The 27,793-nt window shown below is 39.0% G+C and overlaps 1 protein-coding gene across 8 annotated transcripts in view; it reads left to right on the top strand.

Moving 5' to 3' along the window:
• Positions 1-27,793, top strand: part of DACH1 (dachshund family transcription factor 1) — a 585,162-nt gene that overhangs the window by 538,984 nt on the left and 18,385 nt on the right. For 7 of the 8 annotated variants that reach the window (XM_061629971.1, XM_061629970.1, XM_061629969.1 and 4 more), the window contains 4 exons: positions 3,441-3,584; positions 4,012-4,080; positions 12,020-12,073; positions 12,614-12,701. In XM_061629971.1, coding sequence (XP_061485955.1) covers positions 3,441-3,584; positions 4,012-4,080; positions 12,020-12,073; positions 12,614-12,675 — 329 coding nt within the window. In that variant the 3' untranslated portion in view covers positions 12,676-12,701. Of the gene's footprint in view, positions 1-3,440; positions 3,585-4,011; positions 4,081-12,019; positions 12,074-12,613; positions 12,702-27,793 lie in introns of those variants that run through there. The other variant, XM_061629968.1, reaches the window with a different exon arrangement.

Here is a 27,793-nt window from a genome sequence, read left to right as displayed (position 1 = left end):
TAGGATCTGACATTTGGTAGTAGTACCTCATAGGAATAAAGTTGGTAGAGAATCACGATGCCACAACTGGGGCTATGTCAGTTCATAAAGCTCATGACAAGCAGATTGACATCCCTGGGAAGATATGTAATGAATCCAGGAAAACTGCCCAGATGTTCACTGGACATCTGAGAATTAATCATTTTCCCTGGGTTGATTATGAATCAGCTAGGCCCCTTTTGTGTGTGATGATATCACTCAAAAGGGGTCTTGGAGGCTTTCTGGTACCCTTGCTGGCTCAATGAGGCCCTCTTCCTTTTCCCTATTTGTGTTATACCACAGGTGTTGTGAGGTTATAAAAGAGGAGCATTGCTAGGGAGGGTACAGATTGTCAGGAGGCACTAGAAGTTCCTGCACATGATCATTACGTCTGGAGAGCAAAAGTTCCAAAGAAGTGTTACATCACCTCTGAAAAATAAGCCTCAAGAGGAAGGAAGTATTGCAGTTATGGGAAGTCTTCTTTGTGTGCCTTTGCTGTTTATATTGAGTTGATAGCTAGGACAGTCAAGATGATACTCTTAGGTAATCTTAAAAACAACTGGAGGTTGCATGACAACAGTTCTTGGTAGATGACTATAACTTCCTTTACTCTCCTTCACTTTTTTTTTCAGTATCAGTCTGCTGCTGGCATATAGTAGGCCTCCTTTAAAGTCCGATCTGGAAGTAATATATTTCAAAATGACTCCACTTTAAAAGGGTAGAAAGTATATTTTTATTAGTATCCCATTTAAAAAAATGTTTAACTATTGGAGTACACAGGACCACACAATATTAGCAAAAGAGACAGAAAACAGAAAAAATGCTGAGTTGGAATACTGCGCTCATAGTGAATAATAGAAGGAGTCCAATGTTCCCCAACATCCTAATAGGATTCCCCCAAAGAGAAAATAACATTAGAAAATCCCAGCGCCTTGCCCATCCCCCCTCTCAGTAAGCAGCAGCAACCCATGATATCGGGAACCCGAGAGAAAAACACAGCCCAACCTGTGTCGCCCCAACAGCTGGTAGTGGATTTTTATTAGATTGAATTGTATTAAAATATAAATAAATAAATAAATAAATAAATAAAACCTGTTAAAATAAAACCAACTTGGAGCAGAATTAACCCCCTAGGCTAAAATGCCCTCCTAGGATCCAGTGGATTCCTGCAGTCTTTTGCAATCTTGTTTTGTTTTGTTTTAACACAGAGAAATGTAGAACTTTTTTTTAAAAAATGAGGGGGAATCTATTCCAGCTCTTAAAGTAATATAACCACACACACAAAATGAATTTATGATATAGACAAAATGCTAAGGCTTTCCCTCCTGTATTTTAGAAATTGTTGGAGACAGACTAGACCTCAGTTACCTTAGGTGTTTGGTAGTTTCAATTTCACATTCATATCAATAGGGCTATTTTTTTTAACAAATATTTCAAACCCTGCTTGGGTTCACAGCAACCTCATTAGCATCAAAATGTTACATTATTTTTCCCTCTTTTAATCAGTTTTGATGCTACTGCCCAAAGTACTGTGAATATTATGATGAACTACAAAAGCAAACACCCAAAGTTTTTTAAAGAAGGATTTATAGTCTTTTGACACCATAGCATCAGAGTACAGATCAATCAAGCCTACACCCAGGGAAATGTGTTAAAGATTGGTGTGTCAGATTTATAAGTGAGCGTCTGAACTAATGAACTACTAGTAAAACTTTGTATGCTTGAGTAGCTTGGGAACCTGGTAAAGAGCATATATATTCTATGCTGTTTATGAGTTATACTACATGACATGTTTACTTGTCTCATTTCCTTTGATTTCCATTTCTATCCTCTTAATTAGTGATTGTTTTGACTGTAGAGTCTGCTATGATTGTAGTAAAACTAACATCATATTTCTTAACTGGGCAGGTGCATGGCAAAGCATTACATACTGTAGCTCTGAAATCTAGTCATATCTATAACAAATACAATTCAGAAAGCAACTTTCTTTTTATTGTGGTTATAATAAAACATTAAACAGAACTGCTCAAGATGCTTCTATCTCACATCTGAAATACAACAAAAATTAGGTGGCATGTGATACGAGTACTGTTGCTGACATTGTAGCAATCACATTCTTGTTTTACGCACAAAATGGTTTTCTATCACAAGCATCTTTGAAATCAGTGCATCTTTAAAAGACCCCCTATTTTATAAATTTCATCTCCATTGTTATACAATCGTACATCTGTCTGATGTTTGACTTGACAATGAGTATTGTCCTGCTGTAGATGTCAGTATTATATATACTCTCCTTCTACCTGCTGGAAGGAGGGCAACAAAGGGCAAGAATAGCAGCTAACGACAGTTGCCCAAAGTGAAGGAGGATGCAGGATGAAAGTGGAAAGAATAGGATTGGGTGCCTTGGAAGGAATTCAAACATGTCAGAGCTCAAGAGGAATTTCTGAAGAGTCCACAGATTTTTCATCCCACAAATTTATAAATGAGCAAATGAACTAAATGAACTACTAGTAAAACTTTGTATGCTTGAGTAGCACAGGAACTTGGTAAGGGGCATATATATACTGTGCTGTTTACGACTTATACTCCATGACATGTTTACTTGTCTCATTTCCTTTGATTTCCATTTCTATCCTCTTAATTAGTGACTGTTTTGACTGTAGAGTCTGCTATGATTGAAGTAAAACTAAAATTTCAGAAGACTGCACAGATTTGTTTATCCCACAAATCCAAGATCCAAATCGAGATCCAGGATGGAAAATCATAGTGAACCTTAATGCTTTCCTAAGTGAAGCTGCCTATCAGCTGAGCTTAAGCATTTCTCATGGATAGCTTCATTGCAAACTCCACCTTGTGGAAGAGAAAAGAACAAGCAAGCAACTGTGAACATTATATGAAATATAATCAACCTGTGATGAGCTAGTATAACTGAAAAACAAAATGGCAAGCATGTGAAAGTATTTGTGGGATGAGGTGGGTTCCATATAAGAAGATACTCATATAAGATGACACTATGCAGTGTTTGAAATTCATACACTGCTGTGCATAAAACACTTGAGTTTTTAAACATATTCTTCCTTTGCTGCTCATTAAAACTGTTTTAAGCCACAGACACCAGTCCCAAAGAGTTGGATTGGTGTATCTGCTTGCATAGTGGCCCTGCACAACTGCAGCTTTAGCAGAATGTCATGATTTGTGATACTATGCTAATCCAGGGTAGGTATGCTTCATTATAACAGTTTTTGCTGGTGTAGAAAACTTGACCATGAAAATTAATGTAAGTGAACTGTAAATAAATGAGTGCATATATGTAATGTTTTATATTGAATATTGCCATAGCCACATTTTAAAGAATCTAAAATAAAAAAGTTTTAAAGTCAAGGTATTGGGGTTGAATTTGAATAGATTTTTTTCCATGACAGCAATAATTCAGAAAAGGTTAAAGAAGGAAAAGAAAGCCAAGAGGAAATTGCAGGAAGCACTTGAATTTGAGACAAAGAGGCGAGAACAAGCAGAACAGACACTGAAACAGGCAGCTTCCACCGATAATCTCAGGGTCCTAAATGGTAAGAAGTCAGCTTTTTGCATTTGTATGACTGATGTGTGGTTCAAGTAGTATGAGAAAAAGAGGATCATGTTGGAAAAATGGGTTGGTTCCTCCAACTGCAGTAGAGAAAAATTAACACTGCTTTTTGTGAAAGGGATTTTTGATTTCTATATTATTGCAAGGGGAGGGGGAATTAAACCAGATAATGTTATTAAATTATTTGCTTTGAGATGTCAGTTCTCTGTTATTGACTCTGCTTAAACATCTATTTCTCATTAATCTTGCTCATTGAAAAATTGTTATGTTGGTACCCAATCATTGTTCAACATTAAAAACAGGGCAAAGGTTGATTGTATTGTAATTCAGGACTAGAGTAACAGGTTGTAAAAAGAAAGCTTTAAGACTCAAATGAAATATGTGTCAGCCTTACCTTTCTGTGCTTTTAGACTCTCTGACCCCAGAGATAGAAGCTGACCGCAGTGGGGGCAGAACAGATGCTGAAAGGACAATACAAGGTAGGAATTTGCAAAAGGCTATAAATCTAGATCTTACTATATTAGTTTTCCTCTGCTCTAGCCTGCTATTCAAGCATGCAGCCTACCATCTGGGCCACATCAAAACAAGTTCATACAAGGTCAAGTTCATCTGGCTTTTTTATATAAGAGAGAATTCATTTTGCACTGATAGATTTCCTTTAAATTAGCAGGTCATTTCTGTTTACGTAATGCAATTAAAGCAGAATAATTAATTTGAGACAATGTAGAACTGCATTCAGTGTGGCTAAAATGAATGCATTTTATAGTGTTTGAGCCATCTATATGGAAAAGACTGGCTTTTTAATAAAGGTAAAAAAACACAATCTGGCTTAACCAGGTAGGTAATCTTCAGGACAGAAATAGTACATCTCAATAACTTGCAATTATTTCAAGTGGTTTTATTTTTCAAGAACCAGAGCCAAGGAAATAAACCAGCCTACTATGATCCTGTATCTCAGTAAAGTGTCATTTAATTAATTGATGGCACATAACTGACGGAACAACTGCACCCACATTTGCAAAATATTCCATAGCTAATTATTTACATTTTAATAGGCAGACAGACAGATAGATAGCAAACCACCAAAAATTAATAAAGAGCAAATTCTGAAAGTTGCATTTATTTTATACTGTTTATGGTTGCTGACATAATGACATGAATACGGAACAGTTAAAAATAGCATTTATTTTCAATTTTAAATGAAGGTACATCTTTCAAAGATGAGACTAAAATGATTAGCTGAAGTAATCTCTCTGAGATGCCTTTTGTTTGCATTTTAAAGTCAGTCACGCTAAAAGTATCATTTGCTGTCTTTTAATCTGTTATGAATCTCATAATCTGTTATGAACCTCCTTCAAAATGTTGTGCCTGCCATAGTACTATAGGAAAATATTCAAAAAGATAATAAGCAACACATTTATTAAACATATGTCAAAAAAAGAAGATGAACAGGAAGTTTATTTTCACACATCAGAAAAGTCAACACGGGATGCCATGAATTATTTTGTGAGGTGTGAACTCAGTAAACCAGCAGCTGCAAGACAGCACTTAGGTGATGAGTGATCACTGATTGGACTATGTAGGCTCTACAAAATCTTAAGTGAGTGTAACTTGACTACTTGTCTGTCAGGCAATTGCTATCATATACCCTGATTTCCTCCAAATTCATAAATAATGATGTTAACTCAATGAAATTTCATTGTTGGTTAATTCTATTATGTTTGAATACTCAAACGACATAAAGATATATAGAATATAATCCTCATGAGCTTTGTTTGTTGTTCTCTTCCAGAAAAAAACATTTTACTGTAGTCCAGTAAAGAATTAAGTATACTGAAACCTATTATTAATAATAATAATAATATTTAATTTGTGTGTCGCCTATCTGGCAGATAGCCACTCTAGGCGACGTACATTAAAATGGGATAAAATACAATAGTATCAAATGCAGTCACATTAATCTCAATAAATAAAATACTGGACAGTCATCAGTACATTTATAAAAACATTTACATATACAGCATATAATAGATGACAAAATCATGGAGATTAACCCATCCCAAAGATCTCAAAGGCCTGTTGAAATAGCTACGTCTTCAGGGCCTTGCGGAATACATATTGACCCCAGTCCAGAGAAAGTTAGTCATTCTTTAGTCCCAGTGAAATCAGAGGAAATTATTGTAACTTGTCTCAGTGTTAAGCGGAACTTAAGCACAAGTAACATACTCTGGATTATGACCTTGTGTTTCAGTTCTGTGTTGAGCTGTAGTTCTCATGTTCAGGTCCAAGAAATATTAAACACCAGCCAAGATTAAGTACAGTAGGGCCCCCCTCATACAGCGGGTTATGTTCCGGACCCCCGCTGTAAACCGAAAACCGCTGTAAAGCAGAACCCATTGAATAGAATGGTGCACGATGCCCAAAAACTGCCATAAAAGCGGAACAAGCGCCGTATGAGTGGGGCTTTAGTCTAATTGCATCTAATTGAGACCGCTGTATTAGTGAATCGCTGTAAAGCGGGGCCCTACTGTATATTATTTCCAGCAGTTTTGGACCCACAGTTCAAGGTTCTTTCCTCTTTGTATGATGCTCCCCGTAGTCTTCTTCACAGCCACTCCTAAGCATGTTTATTTAAAAGTTGAGCCAATGTGGCATTGTGGTAAAAGTCTTTGACTAGTACTGGGCACACTCCAATTTAAATCCCCACTCAGTCATGAAGCTCACTGGCTGTCCTTGAACCATTCATTATCTCTCAGCCTAATCTTCCTCACACAGGGCTATTGTGAAGGTAAGCGGGGAAGTGGAGAAGCAGGCATCCCACCTTGAGCTCCTTGAAGGAAAAGTGGAATATAAATGCATTAATTCAATCAATAGATTCCTTATATTGCATGAGAGAGGTTTTAGGGGTCCAGCACTTTGACAAGCAGTTTCAGTGAGTGTGACGCTAGATTCAAACTCCTCTTTCTCTTCTCTTTTGACATTAGCAGGATGCTTTTGAGATCTCAGGCCAAATTAGATTTGAAAATGACCTCATATCTTCTTTAGGTGATTGTAATCTAGGAGGTTAGATAGAAAACAGTGTGCACAGTCTCTTTGTCATAAATATATTCAGCATGGAAGTAATAGGACATATATGTTATTTCTCTCGGCTACACATAAATCAGAGTGCTGATAGGACAGCTGCCTATTTACTAACAGTCATTAATCTTTTTTATTCTGAAATATTGAGCGTATTAAGGCAGCTTGTCAAAATGAAGGAGGCTTTTCTCACCAGTAGGTCTTAAAGAACAGGGAAGTTCATAGGGAAATAAATGTTCCTGCAGACGCTCTGGGCCCAGGTTTAGTGCTTTAAAATTCATGTTCAACATCTTGAACTAGGAGCAGTTGCATACAACTAGCCAGTGGAACTGAGCTGAGGCAAAGCAGGCTTAATATGATGCTCGGGTCAAGCCTCTGTCTGTACATGGGCTGCTGTATTCTGTACTAGTTGCAGCTTCACTTCTAGAGATGGCCTCATGTGGAATGGAGAAAAGTAAAACAATACAGGAGGTATCAACACTTTTGTCTTGTTATGATTCAGCTTGAATTTAGTTATCCTCTCTTCTGCAAATTTCATTTCAATGGTTATATTTTGGGCATTACTAAGTATGTCATACGCCTTTATAGGTAATTGATTTAGCTACCATAAGAAACAGGGTGCTAAACTACTGTACTCGGATCTCCAAAGCATGGAGAATGAGGGTTCCAGTTCCATTTGAACTTCAGCAGCAACTGATGTGGTGGTTGGCCCCTCAGTGGCTGATGGAGGGGGTGAGTCTGGAGATGAAAGTGTGGAGGTTGGTCTCAATGGATGCCAGCATGTTTGGCTGGGGGTGCATTTGGATTCCCATGTGACTCAGGGAGTTTAGTCCCCCAGAGAGACAAGGAAGAGCATCAGTTAGTTGGAGCTCCAGGCAGTGTGTCTTGTTGGCATTTGCTCCTCACATTCAGGGTTGCCATGTCCTGGAGAGGACTGACAATGTTTCAGCCAAAGCATACATCAACCATCAGGGGGCATGAAATGAAAAATCTCCCTGGCAGCCCAAGATATTACCTAATGCTACCACTTGTCTCTTGAAAGTACTAGTGCTCAGACCCTTATCTAGCCTTATCTAGCCCAACCTGAAGAAAGCCCAGAATATCTGTCATGTTCCTGGAGGAGGGATCTCTCCCCTGGGCCCTGGGCCTGACACCTCTGGAGAAAAACATTCCATGTGGAAGCTCTATTACTAGAGGCTTTGCGTGATGCCAAAAGAGTGTCAAGTACAGTCCCCAAAGACCCCAACTTTGTCAACCAGATCCTCTTAGTCACCAAGCTGTCAGGCAGAAGAGCTCTGGTCTGGGATGAATTGGCCCCTGACAAAGCAGGTCCTCCTGAACAGGCAGTGGCCAGAGTTTTCCTTTGGAGAGGTGAAGAACTTCCAGGAACCGTGGCTTTCTTGGCCAGGACAAGGTGATCAAGATCACTTCTGCTCTCAATGACCTGATACACTTGATGGTGTGCTGTAAGAGATTGAATGGCGGAAACACATAGAGTAGACCCCACTGGGATGCCCTTCACCAGGGCATCAACTCCCTGAGTCCCCTTGGGAGTTGAGAGGCATAAAAAAAAAATCCCTGGCACATGTTCTGCCCATAGGGATGAAAGATGGGATTCTGCCTAGACAATGAGCCTCCCTCATCAGGGCTCTGGGGCAACTTGCTTCCTAGTCCATAAGATTGTTCAATAATTTGTACAAAGTGCTGAAAGACCCTTATCTTTAGGATTGCTACAGTGAAGAAATAGCCAAAGTACCATTTTGTGTGTGATAACTTCAGGGACTAATTATAAACAAATAATTCATGATGCTAACTCTTGACTTGTTGGACACTTTTCCTGTGTCAGTTTTTTTTTTTTTAAAAAATCACAAATCCTTGCTTTGCTTATGATATTACTCTTACATTTCCCTGTCTTGAGAAGATCACATGAGTGTCTTTCAGAAATGAAAATCTTTTATTTATTTATACAGATATTTATTGGCTACCCCTCAAAATACTGAGGGGTACAGCAAAATTTACAAAAAGCCTAATTTTAAGATGACTCATAGCATTCCTTCTTTACATATATTTTTAAATGTAAAGAACAAAACTAGGAGAAACTAATGCTAATAAGAGTTGTAGTTTCATAAAAAGGACGGGGCAATTATCTAAGGAACTATGAGTTTAGCAAAGTGAAAGTAAGAGAGTACCTTGAACACTGAACTCATTTTTTTAATGATTTAACTCCCTGCTTTGATTAATATTAAGAATCTGTGGGAAAAGGATTTATAAGGCCATAAAATATAGATGAGGTAAACAGCAACACTATTTGTTAGTTTCCCTTGCTTCTTAACTAGGGTTGCCAGGTCTCTGGTTTTTGCCCGGAGACTCTGGATTTTTGGGGTGCTCCCCGGGTCTCCAGGTGAGTCACCTTAATCTCCAGATGCTCAGCTTTCATTTTAAAAAAAAGTTTCTAGGTGGTCTGGTTCCCAAGATGTACACCAAAACGTCAGCTGCTCCCCCCCCCAGCTTCAGTTAAATGAGCTCATAGCTGGCTGCTCTAATCCCACCTTTTCAGGTTTGTAACCAATGAGTGTAGTCAGGGTTGTGAATGACAAGGCAGTAACTAGAGCCCTTTGCAACTCAGAAAACTTGTTTTTTTCTGCTTTTCTGAGTCTTTTTCTCTATTATGTTCAGGGGTCAAACAAGTTTAAATTTTCCTGGGCTGTTGAAGAGGGCACTGTTTTGAAAACCTTCCCAATATGAAACTTAAACCCAGTACTTGATTTTCTGGCAGTAAAGCTGCAATGCTAATTCCTCATACCCAGTAAATCCCATTGAATTCAGTAGAACTTACTTTTGAGTAGACATGGTTAGGATTGTGCTGTAGGATTGTGTATTATGTAGGAAACTAATACTTATTTTGATTTTTTTAAAAAAGTTCTGCGATGACCAACTGGTTTTGACAATAAACTATTGTATGGGGTGTATGTATTCTTACATCTCCAGTGTGTGTGTGTGTATAGGAGTTTTTCCAACAACCCTGTGAGGTAGGGTTGCAGACTGGAAACCAAGGCAGCTCACAATAAGAAATAAATCCCTTTAAAATCCAATAACCATAAAAACAAGTATAAACAGTTGCAAAACAGCTTAAAGTGGCATGATTCTGAATTTTGGGTTGTGTGAATGAAGTTCCTTATTACCTGAGGTTGCAGTTCTGTGCACGCTTCTGAGTAAACAAATGTAGGATTGCACTATAAATATCTTTACAGGTTGTGTAAATAACAAACATATTTGATAGTCATGCTTATATAAATATTTCTTCATAGTAAGTATCTGATTTTACACTATGGTTGTACATCATTATTTACACCTTAAGCATGCCATTCTTCCTTGGGGCGGTTCCCCTCTGTGGTTTTCATCCTGAGAGGCAGATTAGGCTGAGAGATGGTGAGTAGCCCATGGTCACCCAGTAAACTTTATAGCTCATTTCCATTGTAAAAATTAATTAAAACGATTTACATGCAGGCAAAGTTTATTAAGTAGATCCACATAATACATTTAAAGCACATCCAATCTGCATTTAAAGCACATGACTTCCCCTAAAGAATCCTGTGAAGTGTAGTTTTCCCTTCACAGTTATAGTTCCCACCACCCTTAACAAACTACAGTTCCCATGCTTCTGTGGTGCGATTCATGTGCTTCAAATACGTGTTTATTTATTAATATATTTATTATTGGATTTGTATCCCTCCCTTTCTCCGAGCAGGAGCCCAGGGCGGCAAACAAAAGCACTAAAACACTTTAAAACATCATATAAACATTGTTGAATGTGTTGAATGTACTTTATTTCCATTGTTGAATGTGTTGAATGTGCTTTATGTGCATTGTTGAATGTGCTTTAAATGAATGGTGTGGATCTGCACTAGGTATGATGTGCATTCATTCATGAATTGAAAAGAAAAAAATTAAAATATTTTTTAAACGGGAAGGGCTGTAGCTCAGTGGTAGGGCATATGCTTTCCATGCAAAGGTCCAAAATTCAATTTCTTGAAAAGACTATTGCTTGGAATCCTAGAGAGCCGATGCTAGTTCATGTCATCAGGACTCAGCTACATGGCACCAAATGGCCTGAGTTGGTATAAAGCAGATTCCTCTGTTGCTAAATATGGAAAGAGACCCAAGGCCCTCAGTGACTGTAAAATTTATTTATGTATTTTAATTACAACATTTATATACCACTTTATTGTAAAAAAAATCTCAAAGCAGTTTACAGAACCAATTAAAACAATACAATTATTGCCAAAAACAGTTAAAGACAGGTATTTAAAATATTCAAAATAATAAAACCAACAATGAGTTAAAAATAGATAAAAACATAATAGCTTCTACATCCCTGGGTGGGCTTGCCTAAACAAAAATGTTTTTAGCAGGTGCCAAAAAGAGTACAATGGGTGCCTGCCTAATGTCAATAGGCAGGGAGTTCCAAAGCATAGATGCTGCCACACTGAAGGACTGATTTCTTACAAGAGCAGAATACTATGGACTATGTGGCACCTGTAACATGGAAAGCACACTTTGAACTTGGCCTGGGAGCAAATTGGCAACCAGTGCATGTTTCAGAACAGAGGTATTATGTGCTGATACGGTCTCACTCATATCAGCCATTGTGCCACAGCATTCTGCACTAACTGCAGCCTCCGGGTCAGGTTGTGCTGCATGGGGATTTCTATGACCTTGGCTAACTGGCTGCCAGGATTTTGTTAGTTTGGGTTTTTTATTAGGAATCCTGACTGGTTGTGGGATGCTGAGTTTTCTGCCTTACTCATAGGAATCTTGTTGTGGTTAGTATGGTATTGCATTTAGGAGATCATCACTGTCTTTTTCTTTTTCTTTTTGCATTTCATTTACTTTTATCCTCACTCCCTTTCATCCATAGAAGCAACAGCAGTGGTTCCATGTGGTCCACTCAACCCTTAAACCCACTAATGATGCACCTTGTTGTTTGCATGACGTTTTGATTCTTGCCCAATAGTGATAAAAGACAATTCACATTCCGGGCAGCATGGCTGCAATTGTTGTTGTTCCCAAGCTGCTGCCTATGAAGGTAGACCAAACCATGTGTGTTTTCTCTCTGTCGATTATTATTCAATGGAGTTGGGTTGGCTGTCAAAGTGAGTTTATAGCAGCCCACAGGGGAGACAGAAAAATGTAGAGAATCGTCTTACTCTTACTCATTTCTCTTTCTGAAGTGAAGGGTCAAATCTGTAAAGTAATTTGGAGCAGCCATGTAAAAAAGTAGGGGCAGGACATTTCAGGCAGGGGGTTGCCAACCCTACTTAGATATGGTTATCTTTGCAGAGGATCCCAGTCAAGCTTTACCAACAACACAGTCCAGACCATATCTACTGAGAAGTAAGTCCTGTTGAGTTCTTTGGGCTTAGACCCTTAGTAAGTGTGTTTAGAATTGCAGACTTCAGGGACATCCAACTTTCCCCCTGAGTGCTCTCATCTAACATCTCCACAGCACTAGGCTCCTTTCTTCCTACAATAGCCTTCTGGTGACTGGACTGGCCTAAGGGCACTTAAACCCTTTTTGCCAGAAACAAGTTGGCTAGATTAAATGTTCCCTACCCAGGCTCCATCTTTAACCAAGATTTCTATCTTAATTTCCAATCAGAGAAATGTTTTTGTTTGAATTGTATGCTCCATGCAACTGTGGTTGATGCTTAATGACATCACTTGTGCCTGCCCAATGACATCACTTGGGCCCACTCCCAAAATCTCATGGTTTAGAGTGCTTCTGACCTGGCAACCCTATTCTCAACATGGAAGGAAGACCTCTTTCGGTAAATAAAAGTGGGACAACGTCAGGCCTCTAAGTGTTGCCCATATTTGAAGGTTCCAGTTTTGCCTTACAATCTCCTTACAATTTCTCCTTCTGATCTCCTAAAGCACCTGATAAGACCCTTGGGCCTTTTGTTGGACATCCTCCATCCAATCCCCCAAATTCATAAGGCCACTTTAGCTGCTGCAGAACTAGGTACTTCAGGGATCACCAACCTTTTTGGACCAGTGAGTACATTTTGATTTTTGAGAGAATGTAGTAGGCACCAGTCACAAAATGGCTACCATGGGGGGCATAGCATAACATTTATTTATTATTTATTTATTATTTGATTTATATCCCTCCCTTCCTCTCAGTAGCAGCCCAGAGTGGCAATAACATATGTTTATAGGGAGTACACTCATTGCTATCCTGTATATACACACACAACTTCATGATTACCATGGAAAGACAGCTAGGAATTGATAGTCCTGGCTGTGGAGATGACACAATTCTAATTTTTGCCCCCACACATTAGCATTCCCCAGCATGAGAGAAAATACGCCACACTTTTTTTAGCACACTCATATACTCACCAAACACATTCAAACCACAGACTCAATTGCATCTCTCTCAAACAAAGCTCCCTTCCTCTCTCTCTGCCCAGTTGCATCAATCTCACATGCACAGACCACACACACACAGATTTCCCCTCTCTCACACATACACATACATCTGTCTCACTCTGCCCAAATGCATCTATCCCTTTCTTTTAAGCACAGGCCACACATTAGAAATGGGGTTCGCTGCCTAGTTCCGATCCGTTTGTATTCTGATAGTCCGTCTTTCAATCCTCATCCACCCTTTTTTTGTTCCTGCTTGCTTCGGCACTTGCCGATTTGATCCGCTGGTTTTTGTTTGTTTAAAAAATCACATAATTTTTGGATGTAAATGCCTATGTAAATGATCACAGTGTTCCAGGGGGTTCTTTTTTTCTGTTTATCACACCTATACACTGTTATAAATAGAGAAAATTACAAAGATAATTACATAAAATTGGGGGGGGGGAATTCAGGGGAAAAACGTGTTAATTACAGCCACGGCCTGCCACAAAAAATCCGTGGCAGTCCAAAGAGAAAATAATTCAGTTGGAATCCAGTACTAAATCCAATTTAGCAGATATTCTCCCCCATCCCTACCACGTATTCATCCCCTCCACCCTGTCCCTCTCATGCACACACCATATGCACCTCTTCCTGTCTCTTCCCAGGAGGCATCACCCCTCCCTTCAGAACAGGGGCAAAGGAAGTGCCTGCCATGAGTTCCATGTAGCTGGTGGGCAACCATGCTGAGTGAACAAGGGTATCCCCATTGTTCCTCCATCCACCCCCACCATAGCACTTTGAAAAAGGGCTCCTCTGTGGAGCTAAGCAAATGCCTGCCGCCAGCTCAATGTGTCTGGCAGGCAAAAAAAGCTGAGTGAATAGGGCTGTGACCATCACTACTTCCTACCCCCCTGAGGCATTTTTTTTTAAAAAAAATCTCTTAGTAACAAAGGAAGTGTTGGCAGCCAGTTGTATGTGCCAGTGGGGAAAAGCAGCTGAGCATCCAGGGCTATCCCTGCATTGCTTCCTCCTCCCCCCACCAGACTTTGTTTTTTATAAAGGAAAGGCCCTCCAATGGGCAAAGGAAGTGCTTGCAGCCAGCTCACAACAATGGAGATGTGGCACTATCCTTGCTACTCCCTCCTCTCTCCTGCCAAACATTAAAATAAAACAGAGCAAAGAAAGTGCCATTAACCATCTGTAAGAGCTGGCGGGGGAAAGCATCTGAGTATGTAGGGCTATCCCTGCTGCTCCTTCTCCCACCCTGTTTTTTTTAAAGCCCCTCCATGGGGGTGAAGAAAGTGCCACCACCAGGTCCACATGGCTGACTGGCAACAATACCTGAGGACAACAGGTGCCCCCAGTTACCCCAGGGATTACAAGAAAACCTGTTGCTGGCATTTATGGGTGTCAGGTTGGCAACTCCCAGCTACTGCATGCTGCTACAATGTCTAAAGGAACTTTCTGGGCTCCATCCCTAAGCTTTCATGCATAAGCCATCAGAGATGTGAAAGATTACATAATACTTACATCAGGTGAAACCATGAAAGGTAGTTAACTTCTGTTGATTCCCCCTGGGTTTCACACAAAGCTCCTAGTTCTAATTCCTGCATTTCTTGTATCTGGAATAGCCAGAGATTGAATTTGGAGTGCCTCACATACAAAGGGCATTTTCTACAAAAGAGCTACAATTTCTCATGCTGAGCCACAGCCGCTTTCTATGGGCAGCCCAGCCCTGTCCCTACATGTTGTTGCATGCGCCCCAATCTCTGAGCCGTGCAAGACTTGCAGGGATTCTAGTGCTTTCCCAGGGTTTAATTTCCTTGGAATGAAGGTCAGTGGAGATTGTGGTGTCTTTAGAGTATGGGGGGGGTTGCATATATATACAACCTGAGCATAAGATGGAAGGGCTCTCAGCATTACCACCCCAATGGATCTTGCTTCCCCATTAAGTTTCTAGGGGACTCTCCAAAGCCGTGCTTGCGGTCCAGTACACAGAGCAGCTTCCAGCTTCACTTTTGACTAACCCAAAATCTAACACCTGCCCCGACCAGGGGAGGGGGGAGGGATATCCTCATTCCTGGGGCAACATCTCTTGGCCAAGTTTTTTACATGTAGATCAGGTACTTGACAGGCCCATTAACCCAACAAAGAAATTGGCTTGAGCAGTACAGCAGGTTTCTTTCACTGCAGATCCCAAATTCCAGATACAGGATTATAGGCTTGGAGGAGACCCACAGATATCATCCATCCCAACTAGGGTTGCCAGGTTCAATCCCTGAGACTGATCCTGTATCTTTAGGAGAAGAGAAAGTCAGCCCAGTACAGGTGTTCTTGCAACCCTGTAATGGGAAAAACCACAAGGTGGAATTCTCCCTCCCCCCCTGCACAACTTTTAAAGATACAGAAGACCTCTTGGAGGCTGGGCCTGGCAACCAAGAGGTCTTTTGTATCTTTAAAGGTTGTGCAGAGGAAAGGAAGAATTCCACCTTGTGGTTTTTCCCATTACAGGGTTGCAAGAACACCTGCACTTGGCTGACTTACTCTTCTCCTAAAGATACAGGATCAGGATCAGGCCCTGAACGTGGCAACCCTAATTCCAACCCCCCAGTCCTATAACACTATGAAGACTTTAAATGTCCCTGTAAGTGGGGATATAAATAGGTAGGTCCTCATGAAGTATGTGTGACTCATTTTACATTCTAGCAGCTGTCTGACTTATTCACCTGTTTGGTTTAGAGTTTTTGGTTGTGGTGAACTATGGTTGTCAGGTTCATGGCCTGAGACTGATCCTGTATCTTTAGGAGAAGAGAAAGTCAGCCCAGTACAGGTGTTCTTGCAACCCTGTAATGGGAAAAACCACAAGGTGGAATTCTCCCTCCCCCCCTGCACAACTTTTAAAGATACAGAAGACCTCTTGGAGGCTGGGCCTGGCAACCAAGAGGTCTTTTGTATCTTTAAAGGTTGTGCAGAGGAAAGGAAGAATTCCACCTTGTGGTTTTTCCCATTACAGGGTTGCAAGAACACCTGCACTTGGCTGACTTACTCTTCTCCTAAAGATACAGGATCAGGATCAGGCCCTGAACGTGGCAACCCTAATTCCAACCCCCCAGTCCTATAACACTATGAAGACTTTAAATGTCCCTGTAAGTGGGGATATAAATAGGTAGGTCCTCATGAAGTATGTGTGACTCATTTTACATTCTAGCAGCTGTCTGACTTATTCACCTGTTTGGTTTAGAGTTTTTGGTTGTGGTGAACTATGGTTGTCAGGTTCATGGCCTGAGACTGATCCTGTATCTTTAGGAGAAGAGAAAGTCGACCAAGTGCAGGTGTTATTGCAATACTGTAATGAGAAAAACTACAAAGTGGAATTCTCCCTTCACCCTGCACAACTTTTAAAGATACAGAAGGCCTCTTGGAGGCCGGGCCTGGCAACCAAGAGATCTTACTTAGCTCAATCTTTTAAAAGGTTTAGAATGAAGACAAAAACTAATAGTACAGTCTTTGGCCTTGAAATATTTCTCTCATTTGTCTGTCTCTTTTATAATTGATACCCAAATAGTCAGTAGAAAAACGTGCACTAATTATGTACTCACATACTGCATTTTTTTTTTACCAAGAATAAACAGTGGAATTATACTGCAGTGCACTGAAACTAAACAATAATAAATTTGCTTCCGGTCTCTTGGCACACCACTCTGGTATTTTGGCAGCTTTTCATTCCAAGCTAATCAATTAAAGACAACGTTGATTAAGTTAAACAAAAGGTGGTATTGATTGCAAGCAGTATCCTATAAATAGGCTATTGTTTCATAGTGTTCATAGGTCATTGTTAGCTACCTTTAAACTAGACAGTCATTCTATTTATCATATAAGAAAGCAAAGTCAGAGGCAGAGTTAAAGCACACTCTTAGTCATTTGACTTTCTTTGAAAAGAGTATCTGAAGTTGCAGACATAAATATTTCACAATTAGCCAGAAGTGGCAACATATTGGAGTTTGCATCTTGTTTTATAACTTGCTTTCTGAGGATGCATGAAATCAGATATCTTCTCATTCCCCTTCTTATGTAATAAAAATCAGTTGAAAGCTCTTCTCAAACATGGTATTCTAAGACAATTTTGAAATAACTAATGTTCAAAATGAATGCAAAAGCATGTGCAAAATCAAGTGGAACATTCAGGAGCAAAGAGAATGTTGAACACATCATGCATTTCATGAGAAAAACAATTTTTTAGGCTGCAACCATCTATTTGCTTACCTGAAAGCAAGCCCCATTGAACTCAAAGAGACTTACTTCTGATTACACATGCCTAAGTTCGTGCTGTTGATCACTATATTAGGACATGATATCATTTATAACAGATATCATCTGAACATCTCTTTTGCATTCATGTATTGATTTCAAAAGGAGAATAGGTTTGCAGGCTATTTTCTTGTATATTTATTATGTACATTAATCATTAATGTTTCATGGAATGTGGGATAGTCTTGTCTGTTGCCAAACTCCCCAGGATTCTGGTGTCAAAGATATTTTGATCCTTCCATTTAAATACATAGAATTCCATTTCCTCTGCATTAGTGAATACAGGTAGGACCAACAACAAAATGTTGCAGTGTATTCTCCATCCAAAAAGGAGTACTCATGTTCAGAATTCCAGCCAGCCACTCCCTCCAAGCAGGGCATTTCACTTTTCCCCTCCCTGTATTTCTTCTTTTCCAATTGTCATTCTGCATTTGAAGGCTATGCTCAGTATAGTATGCTCAGTCATTGGGCTTTTTTAGGGGGGTCCTCCTTTTCAAAAAAGATATTTTGTACCTCTGCAAACCTCTCTGTTCTGTTGATACTTCCCTCTTGGTTCTCAGCTGTTATGGCTATAACCCTGGCAAGCACTCACCACCCGAATTTGCTAGTAGAAGGAGTGGGCATATGGATTTTGCAGCACAATATAAAAGAACAAATACCTTATGAGAGTAACACAGAAAGAGTTTGCCTTTCCTAGTATGGATACATGGATATGTGGGGACACTGACATCCACTGCTCAAACTGTGCCATTCTTAGGCTTCATATTTTTCAATGTCTTCTGAACTATATGGTGCAATCATCTTGGTAGGGGACCTACAAGAACCTCATGTGACGCACCAGCTGATTTATAGAATAATGTGAGTAGGGTTTTTGCAAGGGATTGGGGGCAGGGCTGGATAAGAGATTTAAGTGATACATGAACACTGCCTTGGGCCAGGAGGTTTAAGCCTTCAGGTCAACTGCAAGAAATATACTAGTAGAGCAAGGCTAGCTGTTGTGTCCCCACCTCCCTTCACCAACTAGGGTTGCCAGTCTCAGGGCCTCCTATGCTATATGGCTCAGGTATTAGGCAAGCCTGAAATCCCCTATGACGCTTTGTTCTTTTAAAGTTCACAGCTATGAGATTAGCCCCTGTGACCTGATATTAAACTCTCCTTCAGGTATGCTGCCACGATAGATACTACATATCTAAACCAACTTCTAGCTTAGCCAAATGATAAGGTGTGTTTGTGTGAAACAAAACAATATTTATTATATAATGGATGTACTTAAAAGAGCAACATTACTTTGTTCAGAAGCGTGTGTTTACAAGACAGGTTTTTTGTTCTTTATGTTACAGAATGTTCTTTACACTGTTAGAACCCTACCTAACTCTTACCCACCTATTCACATTAACTCCACCCTCACGCCAACTAAATCCAAAAGAATAAACCAAATGACCCTACACTCTCTAAGCCCACGATCAACCAATCTCAACATCCCCTAAACTGTCAAAACTGCCAAGCACTCAGTATAAACATTCAACCTTCAGTCGCTCAGCCAATCACCATCCCGGACACACCCAACATTCCACTCACTCCCCCTCCCAACACTCACCATTTACCTCACTTACACTAATACACATCACTTACCATAAATATTACAATATAATAGCATGAAACATTTATATACAAGTATGGATCATCACAATAACATAGTGTCCTCTAGATGTTGCTGGATTACACCTTCCATCATCACTGACCATTCGCCATGATGGCTGGAGCTGATAAGACTCCAACAGGTTCTGGGAAGGTCAAAGATTCCTCAACAATGCAATATAGTAACTGTTTCCCATTCTAAGGCTGCCCAGCTTTGTGAGGCTTGTGAGTAAGGAAATTCACAATCTGATTACTTCATAGAAGGTTGGAAAAATGAACAAAAGTATTTCTTAACCTCTGTAGGTGACTGCAGAATCATTAGCTGAGGAACTCATCAAAATACTGACTCAGAAATCTGTCAAGCTCTGTCTTAAAGCTAATTACATTCATTTTCTTTGTGTTGCTTATTGGGATACTCCTTTTTTTAAAAAGTTCCCACATTTTTAGAAACTATCATCTGCTTTCCAGCATGCATGTATTTATGTCCAGAATATTTTTTCTTAATCTATTATTATGTATACATTAATTGGCTTTTATGAATTATTCTTTATTGGGGCTATTATAGATTATTTTTATTGGGGGTTTCCTTTCCTTGTCTAACAAAACAGGCAATGCAACAACTTCTGTTTTACTGCCTCTCTTTAACAACATTTGGAGCTACATCTCACTTTATGCAGAAATCATGCATGCTTCTGGTAGACCAGTGTTATGCTGGGTATTGTGAAGATTCCACTCCGACATAACTATCTGTACATTTGAGTTTTACACCACTTTGTATGTAAACTGTCCAAAGAGGTGTACAACCATAAAATAACATAACAAAAATCATAAGAACCTTGATAAATAATATCTGAAGTCACAATAGCTGGTAGCATGTCAATCAGTGTGCAAGAATCAAAAACCACCTGGATGAACAGAAACAGAATATAGATCGCACACATCATATTTTTATGGAGAGGCTGTTCCACATGGTAAGTGCTACTACTGTAAAGGCCACTTTTCTGGTGGTGTGGGCATGGATTTCCAAAGACTGTGGTACCAGCAGAAGAGCCTCCTCTCCTAACCTCAGTGTGACCTCTGTATGAGAAAAGACCATCTCCCAGGTAACCTGGCCCCAAGTTAGATTAATAAACTAACAATAATACTTATGTATCTGAAACACATAACAATGTGTCTGAAACTTTCTAAACCAGGGTTCTTGAACATGGAGACAGATATGACAATGTAAAGTGCCATAGGAACTGCAGCAGAAAATGCTGATCGTATGAACTGTCACTAATGTCAGGGTTGTTTCTTAACAGCCCTTTTTAATGGTTTATTTGTAGCCTGAGTAGGCTGAATAGTTTTTTCACTATTTGCTACAAGAGAGATTTCTTACCTGCTCCAATTGGCAGTAAGCATTAATATGTAAAGCAATAGAAAATTTACTTTCCTGAGTACCAGTGTGTTTAAAGACTCTATAAGGAGAAAACTTTTATGCTATCAAATATAAAAGAAGGCATTAGGGAAACTTTTGATAGGATAATGCTACTTCTACTGGAGCTTAAACAACAGTATAAGCACATTATGCTTTATTGGCTACTACATCCCATAAAATCTGATTTAAATAAACAGTGCTGAACTGAAGTTGGAATTTACCAGAATGGTTATATTTATATTTACTTCTGAGTAGACATGTATAACATTGTGCTGTCATACGGCATATTTTCAAACATGAATCCTTTAGGAAAAGTTTGTAGATTGGATTGGACTGGATTGAAGGATGTATGGTATGCTTTTTGAAAATTTCCAAAATAAGAAATAAAAACAAACGTTATTAGTGTGGGAAATTTTAAAGGTTAGAAAAATGCAGTTTCTTGCATTATTCTGACTCCTGTGGCTAGAGAGAGAATGCAGACGTACCACAATAATGTTGGGTTTTTTTTATTTCTACTGTTCAAACCATATTAATGAGAACATCATTTTGGAGAACTAATTATTTCTATTTGTCTTGTGTCACACTTTCTAATTCCCCTATATTAGCACAGCCAAAGCAAATTAATTGCTTTTTCAGCAGTTGAACCTTGTCCAAGAATGAGCTCACATTCTCTTTCAGTTTCCCAGTTTCTTGAAGTGCATTGTGTCAAAATTTTCTCTTGATACTGAACATAACCCAGAGACTATCTGTTCGGATTCTGGTTGCCACTCGCTTGATGAAATTTATAAGTTTAAGTGACCCACCAGGAAAAATAAAGTTCTTAGCTGCAAGATTATACATCAGAACAGTTAAAGTGAAATTAAAATTAAATGAATGAATCTCACTGAAGCAAAAAAAGCAGTAATTAATGGTTCCCTTAATTGTCTTCATAAAATATTTGCATGGGTCTAATTTGCATAATTTGCATGTATTAATTAATCTTTCAAAAGAATTTTGTGCTGAGAGAAGCCAAAAATTCTCTTTGTTTTATTTAACATCTAATGAAATATTTATCTTCTGTAATGAACTTCTCATCTTCATTAAAATAAAAGTTGCACAAGTTTGTATGTTTTAAATGTTTTTATAATTGAAGTGTTAAAAAAAAAATCTCTTTAGGCTCACAACATCTGAAAAAAGCCAAACACATTATTATATATTCTGAGTCATTTGGGTGACAGCAACATTTAAAAACTAAAGGTGCAATCCTGCTTCTGTTTAAGCCAGTGACAATGCTATAACTTTAAAAATATTGTGTTCAGTGTTTTCTAGAATTTCTCATGGTAATATTTCTAAACTTAAGTCCCTCATTTGTTGAAATAAATACAATTATTTTTGTGGACATCATTGTTTAGTTGCAAGACCTATCTCAGAAGCAAAAGTACCAACAGCAAAGGAAAGCCACCTGCAAGTATTCTAATGGAGTAACATGGAATAAACAGGTTTAAACCTCATAACTGCCGGGGTAGGTCATAATCAAGTATAGTAAAAGCATTCATTTGAGGTAATAATAACACTCTCTCGTATGGAGGAGAATTCACAAGATGAAACCATGCTTAATATTAAAACCGTAGTGCTAACATCAGAATAGGAAAGCATTAGGAGATGAAATGTGATGAAGTGCTTTGCAGAAAGCAATTTCTATAAAAGTTATGGATCTAAAAGGACAGTGATTAGTCGTTCAGAGACAAAGGTTAAGGCTCTTACTTGAGAAGGGGACCACCTATATCCCAAGGTAACGTACCAAGTAGTTAATATTGTAGCAGATAGTAATATGGAAAAGCAAAGAGATGGTTACAATGCAAGATTGCTGCTATACAAAATGTAATATAGTACATAATAAGATTTATGAACTGGAGATTCATTTTTCAAGGATAAGTACAACACTATAAGAATAATAAACCTACACTTGAGCTAGGCAAACAGTTGTGGATTTGGAGAACAAAGAAAGCAAGTTGATTCAATAGAGGTGCACAATACGATTTGTGCCTTATATGGAAATGCCCCCCATGCTGTGATTGGTTAAAATCTTTGCTCAGGGAGTTTGAAAACTCAAATGAGTAGAAGGGCGTATAAAAATAGATGGCAGACATGACTTGCTGTTGAACAAGATAACAGCATAGAAGCAGGAGCTTTGTAAGTACACTTTGACAGAGAGCCACTTATAAACGGAAAGAGATTTTAAATTGTCCCTACAATCACATAATTCTCTTTACAATGAGCTTCCCCTTCTTCCTTTACCTATTATGCATTCACTTGCCTCTATATGAGGCAGACAATTATATAGAGTACCTACACTGAGATTTTCTTATACAAGTAAGTGATGTTGTTAAATGAAAATAACCACAGCAGTCAAAGCACAAATAGCTACAGGTATCTTAAAAGGAACAAGAATGAGCTAAAAATTATCTTTTTTTATTTATGTATCACATTTTTACTCTATCCTTCCACTCACTAATCTTAATATTTGGGATGTGGCCAGGCCCACTGCACACATTAAAAAGTTAGGTGTACAGATTAAAGTGTGAATAATAAAGTACCCTATTTAAGGAGCCACAATAGGCTGCATTGTATTGTTGAGGGTGCTCTTAGTAGAACAGAGGAAGCTGCCTTATACTGAGTCAGACCTTTGGTCCGTCTAGGACAGTACTGCTTACACTGATTGGCTGTGGCTCTCCAGGGTTTCAGGCAAGAGTCTCTCCCAGCCCTACCTGGGGATTGAATCTGGGGCTTCTGCATGCAAGGCAGATGCTCTACCACGGAGCTACGCCCCTTCCCCTAAGGAAAGAAAGTTGAGATTGCCTCTGCAGAACGAGTGAAATATCCTGCTGTCAATGCATTAGTGTTCAGTTGATGTGGCATGACCTACAACTACGTCATGCCCCAAGCTAAGCTGCATCTCACCATAATTAAACAAAAATAAAAAAGAGTGAGGAGGGGAAAACTGAGAGAATCAGGAAAAGGCAGTAAAGTTGTGTTTCAGATTAAGGTTAATTGTGGGTCCCTGCTCCTCAAAGGCTGAAGACTAATATTCAGTTGACACTTTTGCAGTATTTTGCATGAATCTGTTAATAGTTTAAGTCTGAATTGTTAATCAAGGCCGCAATCCTATGCACACTTACTTGGGAACAAATATCGTTGAATTCAGTGAGACTTGCTTCTGAGTAGATATGTAGATTGTACTGTATAAACAGTTTGCAGTGGCAAGATCTCCTTGAAAACTACCTTATAGGCCTTATACGTGGAGATATTTTAAAGAACAATCCAGTGCTCTGTATCCTCCCTCCCTATTTAATTTATAAATTACATTTATATTTATACTTGTCAAAAATGGATATTTGCCATCTAGAACGTGGCATCAATTTGAGAGCACTGGTTAGGAGTTTGCTGCTAGCGGGTGCTGACATGCACTGAAATTGGCCCTAGAATGTGCCCAACATTACACTGTAGGTGCACACTGCAGGGCTAAATTGGTCACAGTGCGTATATTGTCCTCCACAAACCTTGCCTCCCATTATTGACCTTTTCATCAAAGAAATCCACGATCAGCTTCTGAGGGTTGGAGTTTGAATCCTGCTTTTCTGTATTATTGTTCCTCAGCTTTTTCAGCTTGTTAACGGTGTTGTAGTCCTTGTAAACATTCCATAATACCAGAAGGACATCTGAAGAGATAATGCTCATATATTGATAATGTGGTCTTTCTCGGTTTGCTTTCTGTCTGGCTGACAAACATGAAATGTGGATCAGTAGTGGTAAAAGGAACATTTTCTCCCTATTATGTTCTTTTCATCCTTATTTCTTTAAAAAGGCTGTTGCCTCTAGCTAGTATAGCATAATAGCATACAGTAGGTTGTGATGGAAGCTATAATATAAAGGATGGTGGAACTGTCCTTGAAAACAGCATATAATAAAGGCAAGACTAGAACATGTATGTGCTGGTTTACATACATAAAATTAAAAGAAGAAGTTGTCCCCAGAATGAACAATGGCATATTAGGCAATTGAGGTTTTGACCTGTTTATTTACCCTCTCTGATTTGGAATATTTCCTGTGTCATAAACTATCCATGGAAACACACAAAAATAGCAACACAAATCCCTACATTAAGAAAGAGATATTTTTCAGCATCCTGCTTTGCACTAGAAACAATAAAATGCAGCAAGTCCTTTCAAGAATTCATACTTAGTTTTTTGTTTTGTTTGTATTCAACCATCAGTAATATATTATTTCTTGCTGTGGTATTTTATTTGTTGTGTAGATATGATCTTGCAGTCATTGTTTACATTATACTATAGATCTGGCTTCATCCGGGCTCACGCCACGTACATGACATATGTAATATTCAAGTAAATCATGAAGGATGTATTGCCGTGCACACTTTCCTTGGAGTAAGTTCCGATGAACACAGTGGACCTTTCTTCTGAAGAAAATATTTATTAGTTTGTTTATTTATGGCATTTGTAGTCTGTCCCAGGGCAGCACACAATAAACATTAAAATCATAATTAACAACAAAAGTTTAGAACAAAATATCCAAACAATATCATAAAACTAATAGTGTTGTAAGTTGGATAAATGTTTAACTTAACTGCCATATGAAGCTAGCGCATAAAACAAGCTTGTGGACAGTTGTAATTATTTTCTAAAGCCCATTTCCAAGTTCCCACAATATCTGAAGTTGATGACCGCCTGGCCAGTATGTCACAGCTATGTATTCTTTTTAGCCCATATTAATCTTGAAGTTTGTATGTTATGAAGACGTGCGGCAAGTAGAAGCAAAAGGTCATGAGGCTTCTGGCCCAAATCAATTTTTACTAGACCTGCCTATTTTAGCCATTTCTAGATTGTTTAATTATATTTTAAAGGACTTTGCTGTTAGCTTTCTTGCATGGTTACCTGGAAGCTGATACTGACTTTTCACAGGCAACTAGGCGACTGTTTTTTCCCCTTATTTATTTATTTATTAATTTTCTATCTTGCCCTTCCTCCCAGTAAGAGCCCAGGGCGGCACAGATCATATATATACACAGTTACTTTATTTGCTTGAACCAGAACAAAACAGGAACAACTTTGTTTCTCACAGCAGGACCAGAACCAAATCAAAGTATTCAATTGTTCGACTCCCTGCTTATACTACTAATCTAGAAACCAAGTAGCTCTAATAAGAAATGTCTGTTATATAAACCTGTGAATCAAAAATAGATACTTAGTCTTGTGCTTTCAATAGTATGTGTACTCCTATTCTTATTAATTTCTCTCTCTCCTTTTCTTTCTAACATATTAAGCACTTGTAATGTAACAAGGTACATCATTTCCTCTATTTCAAAACAAAGTCTGTCATTTGTAGATATGCTCGACAGCAAAATGACAGTAGAGTGAGAGTTGGTAATAGATAATAGGTGCATGTACACAGTTTCCTTTATGCTGCCCAAGAACATTGTTAGCAGAGAACAGCACACACATGCACATCCTCAAGTGTCAGAGTTGGGAGTTAGGCTGAAGGGAAGCAACCAGCCAGTCCCTTCTCTGATGTGTATGGGGGGAGATGAAAAATTGGATTTGCCACATGAGGCACATGGCCTCTCCAGCCCAGGATCCTTTAAATGACAAAAAGGGAGGCACCTCAAAGTGGGGGAAGCCATATCTGCATTGCCTTAGCAAGGGGGGCACATTCTCTTTTTCATTCAGAGTGTGGGGGAGGGAATAGCAGTTGATGGGAAAGGATGTAGTTTCTTTCAAAATCTTTGCTTGAGTACATAAATGCATGAAGCAGATAATTTGAAAAAACAACAGTTCTCTCAGATGTAGTGCTTATTGTCATCAGTCTGAAGGGGAGGTGAGAGGGAATGTATCCCCCATTGCATCAGCAAAGGGGACTCGTACCCTCCGCCATTTGGAGTGATGGCATTTTTTAAACTATTTGCTTATGCGCATATGTATATACATGCATAAAGCAAATGGTTTGGAAAATAAATAAATGGAAAGCTCCCTTGCACTTTGGGGGGGGGGCAGGCTCTTAAGAGTGTGTGCCATCAGACAGACTCAATATTCCCATTCCTCGTAAGGTCTTTCAGACTGCAAGAGGGAAGCCTTCAAAAAACAAAGTACTGTAAGCCAAATTAGCAGTGTAATGCAGGTAGACAATATATGCTTTTGCACGTGCATTGGATATGCATCTGTTTTACCTTATTACAAACCACATGTTTTTATAAGATCTGCAGTTGTAACTAATAAATGGCAAGCCAAATAGTGACATCAGTTAATTCCATTCATGTTACAAGCTCTAGTGGCAGACATAAAAAGCATTGCAAAGAGCAACCGTAGTCACAAGCCATCATTTGTTGTAGAAAGAGTGCTTTACATTATATTGTAAAATGTAATAGGAGATGGACTGTATCGATATTAGCTATGTATCCTTATGTATGATCATCTGTCCTACATCAGTTTTCATAGTTCTAAAAGGTACAGTGGAATCATATTTAAAGTTTCGATACCAGATTTGGCAGATTTGCTTTTGTACACATATTTGTTGCTCTGGTATCAACTGAGGCAGAAAAAGACTAAGAAAGATGCTTTTTCCACCGCATACTACCTTTCCCGACATATACAAAGTAATATGTTACTTTGTTTCCTTTAAATCCCTAATTTCAGAGTTACTGCATGGAATATAGACTTGATTTAGATATGCTCAAAGATGCATGGTCATGCCCAGTGGGATTTTTGGCTTTCCACACTCCTTTGAACAGGAGACCCCAGTGACACTGTCAAAACTACTTTTGAAAATCCTCTCCATTTCAAAAGCAGTTTGCTGTGAGCCATGGAAACGGTGCTATCTGAGAAACACAAGCCCCTTTAAGGCACACAGAACTAGCTGTACAGATCTATGGATTCCGGCTGTTGTAACATGTTATTGGAGCTTGTATGGGAGACCACGGGAAGCTCCATGCAAATAGCGCTGAAGTTTCTAAAGGACAGCAGGATATATAAATAAATATTAAATAAAATGATTGATGAAATACAGGGGAGGACAACAGCAGCAAGTGTGTCACATTCACCTAACAAGCACCTTTGCTCTCACTACTCCTTGGCATAAAGCCACATTTTGCAGCATTCTGCTGACACAGAATTCAGTACTTCCTTCCCTAAGCAGTTGATGCCACCCTGATGGCTTTTGAAAGGACCCACAAATCTTTCTTCAGCAAATCCAGAATGCCCCATTGCTACTTTTGTTGACCAAATGTAGTTCGCATCTTTGAGTGAGAAATACATGTTTTATCTGGAAATATGACTAAGGTAATGAAGCAA

This window comes from Rhineura floridana, chromosome 5 (genome assembly GCF_030035675.1).
Source record: "Rhineura floridana isolate rRhiFlo1 chromosome 5, rRhiFlo1.hap2, whole genome shotgun sequence".
NCBI lineage: Eukaryota > Metazoa > Chordata > Lepidosauria > Squamata > Rhineuridae > Rhineura > Rhineura floridana.
The sequence above is the reverse complement of the archived record's forward strand: the minus strand, read 5'-3'. Positions and strand labels throughout refer to the sequence as shown.